This window comes from Odontesthes bonariensis, chromosome 22 (genome assembly GCF_027942865.1).
Source record: "Odontesthes bonariensis isolate fOdoBon6 chromosome 22, fOdoBon6.hap1, whole genome shotgun sequence".
NCBI classification, from domain to species: domain Eukaryota; kingdom Metazoa; phylum Chordata; class Actinopteri; order Atheriniformes; family Atherinopsidae; genus Odontesthes; species Odontesthes bonariensis.
The window spans coordinates 6,240,254-6,249,719 of NC_134527.1; the positions used below are offsets into that span (position 1 = coordinate 6,240,254).

At 41.5% G+C, this 9,466-nt stretch overlaps 1 protein-coding gene across 1 annotated transcript; it reads right to left on the reverse strand.

Moving 5' to 3' along the window:
- Positions 1 to 4,605: 4,605 nt before the first annotated feature.
- On the reverse strand, positions 4,606 to 9,260 carry gfi1b (growth factor independent 1B transcription repressor). Its single transcript, XM_075455898.1, has 7 exons — positions 8,906 to 9,260; positions 8,454 to 8,554; positions 8,071 to 8,235; positions 7,726 to 7,961; positions 6,503 to 6,640; positions 5,547 to 5,712; positions 4,606 to 5,111 (listed from the first exon to the last, which is right to left on the reverse strand). The coding sequence occupies exons 2-7, from the start codon at positions 8,545 to 8,547 to the stop codon at positions 4,933 to 4,935; spliced, it is 978 nt and encodes a 325-aa protein (XP_075312013.1). The 5' UTR covers positions 8,548 to 8,554; positions 8,906 to 9,260; the 3' UTR covers positions 4,606 to 4,932.
- Positions 9,261 to 9,466: the final 206 nt, after the last annotated feature.

Below are 9,466 nucleotides of genomic sequence, written 5' to 3' on the forward strand. Positions count from 1 at the left end.
TTGCCATTCCAATAAATAATCCTTTGCAAGAATTAAATGCATTTAGTGAGGAACACTATAGGCTTACAGTGTCTGACAAAGAGTTCTTTGGGTTTGATTACATTACCAGCTACATTGTTACATTCGGATTCAGGACTAATCTGATTTACGTCTTGCATCTGACTTATTTGTGAATGCACGCTTCCTCTGAAAGGGTAGCGCTGTAGTTGTGCTGGCACACAGAATTCAGTGTAAAAGTCCTCACTCAGAGACATTTCTGAGTCGTTGTGTATTCGTGGAGATCGAAAAAAAATCTATGATTTCAGCTGAAGAACATACCAAAGAGGTCATGAGAGCAACTGCAAGTGAAATAGCATATACGGTTATTTTGGCCCTAACCATGATTGCTTTCTAACCCGAATCAAGTAATATTATTCTCCAGACCGAACCAGGATGTGACAAAAACGTTAGTTTAGTCGCGTTATTACCTGAACGTAACTCAGAAGTGAAAAAACAATTCTCATATGTTGGTCTTCAGCTCACATTGTAAATTCAAAAAGCGATGGATGATTGGGATGCTGCAAGGAGCTACAACCTCCAACTGCCTCTCCTGCCTCCATACAATAATTTTCAGGCTCGCTGTAGGAAACACTTGAGAATGAAGTTTGCTTCCATGTGGAACTATGAGTCATACTTCCCTTTTGCCTCTTGAAGGGGCAGTGTTTTATGTTATGAGTTGTGTTTAAGGATGGACAAATAGCCTATGTGGTCTTTTCAATTTGAACACACAATCAGACATATCTGTTATAGGACCACACGTTGAAGTGACAGGAATCGGATTTGTAAATTGTGATTGATTATTGGATGTCCACACAGCCCAGAAAAAAATTCGATATAAATCACATCAATTGATACAATCAGATTTGAATCACTTTAGCCTGACAATGTGAATATTACCACAAAATCTGAAAGGCAACATCACAATTAGAAACAATGATGTATATACTGGAGTGTCTGGGACTATTCATAGTTATGAGCAGCTGCATGTGACTTTATAGGAACACCTTGCCTCTTTCTTGCTAAACAGATCACTGGGCCCACGGGAGAAGTTGGTGCTGTTTGTTTTTGTTGGGTCTTTGCGGGCGTGGCCATGTGCACACATCACTCAGCCGTCACTGCCGCACTTATCTAAAGGAAAGCAGCACACTGCTGCTAGCAATCAAATTGTATCACACCCCCGTACTGTGTGTCAGCAGTGGCTGTGATCGTGCTGCGTCTTCCTGTGACCAGTCATCCAGAGGAAATCTGCAGACAGCTACTTTTTCTGGTTGGATTATTCTGTCTGACAGTGATGGATTGGTGGCATGTCACTCAGCACAAACAAAGACGAAAGAATTCTATGGGTTTCTTTTGCTTGTCATATGATATTTTAGGACCTATCTGTTAATTAGTAAATGATTTTTGAATGCATATATATATATATATGTTAGGCCTGGGCAACGATTAAAATTTTTAATCTAATTAATCACATGATTTCCAAGACTAATCACGATTAATCGCATTTGTACGCAAAATCCAAAAATGAATTCAAAAGTAGTGTATAGCTTTTAGCATTTAGCTTTATTTGAAATGTGCTGCCATATGAATGAAAGTGCCATAACATTTGTTGTGCAAACACACTTTTAACATCAGCATCTTTATGTAGTTTTTATATAGAAGCCTCGCTCCACTGTCTGTTTCCTTGAATGACTTGCTGCTATCAGTTGTGTGTTTTGCCTTTAAGTGATATTTTAGACTGGAACTACTACGCTGAGAAGACAATTCAACTTGGCAGTGTTTACAGATGACTTTGGTTCTGTCGACTCCGCCGTTTAGAAGAACTTTAAAATGAAAATGGCCGAGTAAAAGTTCCGTACCCTTCTCCATGTTTGGTGGATCTGCCGATTACTTTCTTTTCCGGTTCCGCAGCAGACAGCAACAGACTTTTACAAAATAAAAGCCTGTGAGCAACAGACTTTTACAAAATAAAAGCAACAGACTTTTACAATAATAAAATAAATAATAAAACCTGCGCTAATGCGTGATAAAATATTTGTCGTCGTTAAATAATTCATGAGTTAACGCAATAATAACGAGTTAACAAGCCCAGCCCTAATATATGTATATTTAAATGCGTTTAAAAAATAATTAAAAACAGAGTTTTGGTTTTTTTTTTCCCCACATAAAGCATGTGTTTTGCACATAACAGAGCCAGTTAGAAATAGAATTGGTGTGCTTGGCGATTGGTATCTTACAACAGTAAATAGTGGTTCAGATTCCCATGACACACCTTTGATCTCAATGGGAGTGAGAACTACTCTTATTGGGGATCTCCCATTCTGACTTACATGAATGCAGCATTGATGCCTCAGGCATGTTCACAGATCCCTACATCCTCCAGTGGTTCCAAAGTACCGGCCGCGGCTCATTTGCATGAATTTGCAAAACAAATCCAGCTCTATGCTCTATCTCTTTCCCTTGTGTCTGTTTCTGTTAGATAGAGATAGATGTGCTATGCATTTTGCTTGAGGTGTGCTACCTCTTACACAAGAGGACAGTTGTTCTAGTCTTGATTTTCCTTTTTTGTTTGTTTTGTTATTTGATGGATGGAGCAGATTTGCTCTAGCATATTTGGTTGTCAGTGCAAAGACAGTGTTTGGTATTTTTCAGGTGATTGTTTGATCTAATGCCACTGGTTAAACAGAAACTTCTCGTCATTTGCATACATGTGTCACACTGCAAACTCTTGAAAATACACTCTACATACATTTCCCTGTTGTTGCCTTCATTCACATGAGTCGGAATTTGTCGTACCTTCACATGTATTTTCCGAAAAATCTTGATTTTGTTACAGTATTTTAGACTGTTTCCTTATAAAGTCAAGTAAGTTTGAAACCTTTAGGATATCACAATGCCTAAAGCAACATATAACCACAATAGCACCTCTCAAATATTTAACAAAACCACTTTCAGTCCGCTTCATGAGGCTATTTCCACCCATTTTAACCCTGCACAGATGTGAAGGATTGCTTCAGGTGCCTGCACACCTCTGCACTTCCTTCAGTTTCTCCCGTTTTTCCCCAGGCAAAAAGCAGGCAGGGACGCCCCTCCTCTTTCAGGACTCGTGTCCTGTTTGTTTAGTCCCATCCAGGATGATCCTATGCCTCTCGTTCAGTTGATGCCTGTGCAGGATTTTGATTTGCTCTGTGTCCTCACACCAGAGTCTAACTGTTGTGTAGGATCACACCTGACACTGTTTCCTGTTTGCCAAAACATTTTGCATAGAGACCTCAGATTTGTTTGTCAGACCGTAAGCCCTCATGTCTCCCCTCTTGCCTTCGTAGACTTTGATTTCTGCTGGCTCTTGAATTTATGTCATCTTTTAATTTGTCGATAATCCAAATTTGTTATTGTTATGAGCCATAACAATAAAACCACTGACAGGAAAAGTGAGTAACACTTCTTCTTTGAAAGCCTGCATCCTGGGACTCACGTTGCTTCCACTTTGACTCCAACCTAAACATATATGCAGACCAATCAACCCTCACAGTCAAACAGTATGGTAACACCCCTCCGCTAACAAGCAGCTTTCCAGCACTGAGCCTTGCAAAAACAGCTTAGGAAGGGCTAAAAAGCATGTCCAAGAGCCTGAGGTGTTCCCCTGGCCTCTAAACTCTCCAGATACCAGTCTGATGGGATCTGTGGGAAGCAAGCCCAACACACGTAGACCCTCCCCACAACCCACAGGGACCAAAGGATCCTTTAAGGTCCTGGTGCAAGACACTCCAGGACACCTTCAGATGTTCTCTGACCACGGCTTGACTGGTCAGAGCTCTTTGGGCAGGATGAGGAGAGCATACTCTGTATTAGGCATAGATTAGAAGAAACAAAGAAAGTTTAAAGAAATGAGGGTGGATTAAGGCCTCCGTGCGGGTCTGAAGATCTGCTGCTGCTTTCGTGACTTCTGACTGTGCTTGTTGTATACTTGCCAGATTTTAAAGGCACAGGTGATGATGTGATTTGCCCCGAGCAGCTTAATGTACTAACAGGTTTGGTGTTTGAGGAAGGTGGTGAGTCGCCGTTTGTTTGTTGGAAGTAAATCCAACAGGCTGGAAGGGTGTGGTGACTGTTAACTAAGTAATCAGTCCCTTCGACACACACGGGTAATATTAATCCCTGTATCCCATTAAACTCAGTGCACTGCAAAGGCCGGTTAGCTCGATGTGTTCAAAGGTGTGTAGCCAAAACCCAACATGTTCAAGATGCCAGTTTGTGTGCGATTCTGATTTTCTCTTTCTGAGATTATGGAGCTGCTTTCTGAGCCCCGCTCAGAATGACACACTGTATACTATGCTGTATACTCCTCCCCGCTGAGCTTCCTTCTGCTTTCTAGTCCGCTCTCTTGACTCGATTTGCATGTCGTTCCAGTTATGCTGTTTGAATGCAGTAATATTTTTTTTACGCGGCAGCTCTGATCACACAGCAGATTTCCACCTGAGGCTGTTTTCTGTGGGCTATCTCTACATCCTGCTCTCCCAGGATGTGAGAAAAAAAATTGAAAAAAAAACACACACATTCACTTCTGAGTGACTGTGAACTGATGTTCCAGCATTTATTAATGGATCCTCATCAACTTACATCACTAAAGCACAACCCTAAATATACATAACTAATTGTGAGGTTTTCACTCTCTTCGATGAACCAAAAAAACATCAGTACAGCAACCCTTCATCCACATATCTTTAAAAAAAACGTATTTCAATATATTACATTGTAATCAACTACTTAATTCTTTACAATATTTTCTGCAGATAAACTCCCTGAATGACAGCTGTCCCATATCCGTGAAGGTGTCAGCGTGTTGTTTTGTTAGATGTCTCATATGTACAAAAGGCCGCACTCTTTTTTTCCACTTCACTTCATGCCATGCTGGCTCTCGTGGTGCCTGCGGAGATCCACCTTTCGCTGGAAGCCCTTTGAGCAAACGTCGCACCCAAACGGCTTGAAGCCTGTGTGCTTCCTGCTGTGGGTGATCAGATTGGAGCTTTGGCTGAACGCTTTGCCACACACTTGGCATTTGTGGGGCTTTTCACCTGCAAAATATACAGATCGATTTAAATTCCGTTAGATTTCCGTTTTGCTGTTTCGGCTAAATCAAATTTGCCACCTCTAAAACAGCGCCACGTGTCTTTGCTGTAAAGATAAAGTTTGTATTAGCGTCCTATGCCGAAGAATTGGGCCATTGTTCAGATTTGTCCACCATATGTTGGCAACAAATGTCGACTGCATAGACTTCCTTTTACAGAGCTCTGAGGCAGGAAAACCAGGTATGCAAATTAACGGGATATTTGCCTAAGCTTCTGTTTCTGATTTATCAGCAGTTATATTACTCCTGGAAACAATTCCTGCATGCTGCGCCTGGAAAGTAGGCGATAACAGCAGAAGGGGCCATGAGCAGCTTCAGTTTTGTAAGTGAGTGTCACGTAAAAATGGACGCCCGCCGCGAAAAAAAACGTTAATTTGATTACCGGTGTGAATGTAGGTGTGCTTCTTCATGTCAGACTTCTGGTGGAACCTCTTCCCGCAGAACTGGCAGGGGTAAGGTCGCGTGTCGGAGTGGATGAGCAGGTGCGTGGAGAGAGTCGAGGAGCGCTTGAAGGTTTTCCCACACATCTTGCACTCGAAACTTTTTTCCTGAGTGAGGACAAAAGCCATAAAAATGAATAAATAAACAAAAAGTTTGAGAACAACGGGAACAGTTGAGCGTCAGAGGTCATTCCAAGCTATGTAGTTAGTAGTTAGCTATGCTCTCTTTTTCTTTTTTCTTTTGTACTTTATTTTTATAGAAAGAAACTACATACAATATACAGAAAAACATAGAACAAAAAGTTGGTCACCTACACATTCACACAGAAATCGTGTTGATGGAGATACAAGTCAGTTCATACAGTAATGGCTCAGTGAGCATCTCTTGTGGACACAAACACAATCCATTTTTCCCAGTATTGCGAATACTTATCGATCCGTAGACATAGCGAAAAGGTCATCCTTTCCATATTTTGAATATTTGTCACAACATCTATCCGGTCTGTCTCTGTTGGAGGTGAAGCCTGCAGCCATTTTCGGGTTACAGCTTTCTTGCTGGCTGCTAATAATATTTTTAAAAGATATTTGTCTCGCACCAGTAAATGGGGTGCAATATTGCCGAGATAGATTGTGGAAAAAATATTTTAGATTACCCGCATGATCTCTTGCCAGTATGGTTGAAAAGCTGGGCAGCTCCAGTATAAACCTCTTACTGTCTCCCCTGTTTGCACACATTTCATTGCTCTCTTTTTCACTGTCCTATTTTCAGGTGTTTGTGGAACCAAAGTTCTGGACAAAAGGCTGGATGTTCAGATAACTCGGTAACTAATTACTGGAAATTACTGGAAGTCTTTCATGTCGAGACAATATGTGCTTTACATTTAAGTGGCGCACATACCTGAGAGTGGACATTCATGTGTTGCTCCAAGCTGACCGCGTGACCGAAGGTTTTTCTGCAGATGCTGCAGCCGAAAGGTCTCATTCCACTGTGCGACCTCCTGACGTGAACCTCCAGTCCGTGAGGCGTTGAGAACACCTGAAACACAGTCAGCCCGTCAATGGAAGCGGCTATAATGCACTGTGCACCCATAAAGACTTTGTATTTTGCTTCTGAAAAGCCAGACATGCGTGCAATCTGTTCAAGTGGATTGAGCATTCAAAGAACCTTTTTTTTTTTTTTTTTTTTTTTACTAATTTACCAAATCATTTTCAGAGGACTCCCCGTGTATGCATGGCTTCTCTCCGGGTACTCCGGCTTCCTCCCACCATCCAAAAACATGCATGTTAGGTTAATTGGTGTCTCTAAAATTGTCCTTACACTGGAAAAAATCTAAGTCTTACCAAGTATATTTGTCTCCTTGAGTATCTCATTACACTTGATATAAGATACAATTGCCTAACAAGTACCATTTCAGCCAAATATAGGGACTTGTTTTAGTACAATACATCTTGAATATCTTGTTAAATGAAAAAGTCTTGAAAACAAATTGTTTTGAGTCATATTTCACATGAAACAAGCTTTTTTTTTTCATTTGAAGAGGTTTTTAAGCTAATTTCAAGATCACTTTTAACTCAAAAGTCCTAAATATCACATCTTATTTCAAGAAATCTTGACAAGCCGATTTTCACTAGTTCCATTGGCAGATTTTTTTGCTTATTTCAAGCAATAACGTCTCGTATTTCTTACTTATTTTTTACTTATTTTTGGAGGGGCATTTTTTCCAGTGTAGGAGTGAGTGTGAGCGTGTGTGTGGTTGTTTGTCTCGTTTGTCTCTGTGTGGCCCTGTGATGGACTGGCGGACTGTCCAGGGTGTACCCTGCCTCTCGCCCATTGACCGCTGGGATAGGCTGCAGCCCCCCCGCGACCCGACCGACAGATTCAGCGAGTATAGAAAATGGATGGATGGATTTTCAGAGGAATCTTTTTTTTTAGTTGGGCCACTTGACACTGATCTATGCATCATTCAAGCATAAGTAAGGCCCCTTGTTGTGTCTATGCATACAGTCACAGACAACAGAATCCATTTTGAATTGTATAGTAATATTGTGTTGCACCCCTGAAGCCTTCTGCACAGTGCATTCTGTTTTTATGAGAGATTTTCAAACAGACTTGGGGCCCACCTTATCACAGGTGATACAGTGGTAGGTGCTGGAGGTGGGGGAGTAGCGTGTGCTGCAGTCCAAAGGCTGCTGCGGCTGTGGGCTGCGGCTGTGGCCGATGTGGGAGCCGTACAGGCTGCTGGCGTGCTGCAGCACCGTGGGGTTGAAGCTCAACTGACGGAGCTCGTAGGACGAAGACACCGGCTCCCAGGCGTACGATGGCTTGTAGTAAGGTGGGAAATCAGCCATGTGAGGTTCTGGAGGGGTTCACATAAAAAGACACACACACAAACAGAGAGAAAAGGGTGTGTAATACAAGATGTTAAAACGTTTTTCATGTAAAGTGGGCTTCTTTGAGCAGCTCACCCGTTATGTAGTATGGCTGTGTGGGAGCTACAGGAGATGTGGTTGTCTCAGGTTGAACAGGTAAGGGACAATGAAGATCTGCTTCCTGTTTCAGCCAGCAGGGTTCTACAGGGGAGCATGGCTCCTCCGACTGAGGCCTGTCTGTCCAAACCTGTGCTGGGACATCTCCAAATTCACAAAAAGAAAAAAAAAAAAAGAAAAAAGTGTGATTCAAATAAGCAGAACCCAGCAGGGCCTCTACACTGTTTAACTAACTGAAATATACACCCGAGAAGCATTTTTTTTTTTTTTTTGTTCTTTCATTGAATTTGCAACCCCGAAATTATGCAAAAAGTTGAATATAATCGAGCAGCTTCACATATTGAGAGAAATTAAAACCTTACCTCCACAGATGGAGGCCGTCGGCTCTTCTTCATTCGATCGGTGAACATTATAGGACGCGCACCTTTTGTTTTTTACCAAAAATGAGCGGGGCATGTTAACCCTATACGCAAGAAGAAGAAGAAAAAAAGACCAAAAAAGTCAGAAACAGACTGAGGCTTGCAACTAATTTCCCAGTATTTAAAGAATATCATAAAAACAGCAGTCTGTCGAATACACTGGAAAAAAAACTTTACGTGTTAAATCATACGCAAAAGTTCGGTCCTTTAACCATTTAAGCAACTTAATCTGAGATAACATTTAATATGTATTTAATTTAAATATTCAAGGTTAAACATCCCTGAAGATTAAAAACAAACAAAAAAAAAACGGTAATTATTTCGTTTTCTAGCAACAGCCTCCGCGTTGACATGAAGTTGGTAAAACTTTGAACTGCGGGCCGCAGCTCACTCACCGTTAACTGATCAGCTCCGCGTCCACAAATCAAAAACGCCTCGTTAGAATAAAAACGAAAAAAAAAATATTTCCTTGTTCTGTGGGAGGCAGTCGGTTCAGAAATAATAAATAATCCTTTCCCAAAAGTTAGAAAAGCAAAGCAGGCAGAAAGCATCGCACTTGTCGCTCTGTCCTTTTCTCCCCTCCCTGATTTTCAATCAGATAATTTCGCAGGGGAATCTGACTGTGGTTTCAGCCAATGAAAGAGCCGAGCTGCAGGTGGAAATTTGCTTAGGAAAACACGCGGCCCGTGGAACAGTTATACAAAACACCAAGTATGCTTATGGGCTGTGGACATCCGTGTTAAAACACGGAAAGTGAGTGAGTCCTCTGCCTGCGGGCATCAATCCCAAGGAATAAGTTGTGTTTTTTGTTGTTTTTTTATTTTTTTATTTTTTTGTTAAATTGAAGTTGATTCCATGACACGTAAAAGAATAAAACATTTAAACGGAGAGTCTCCATCTCTCTCCACCTGAGGGAATGCTGGATGGCTGAGCTGTGTGGGGCCAGAAAAAGATCG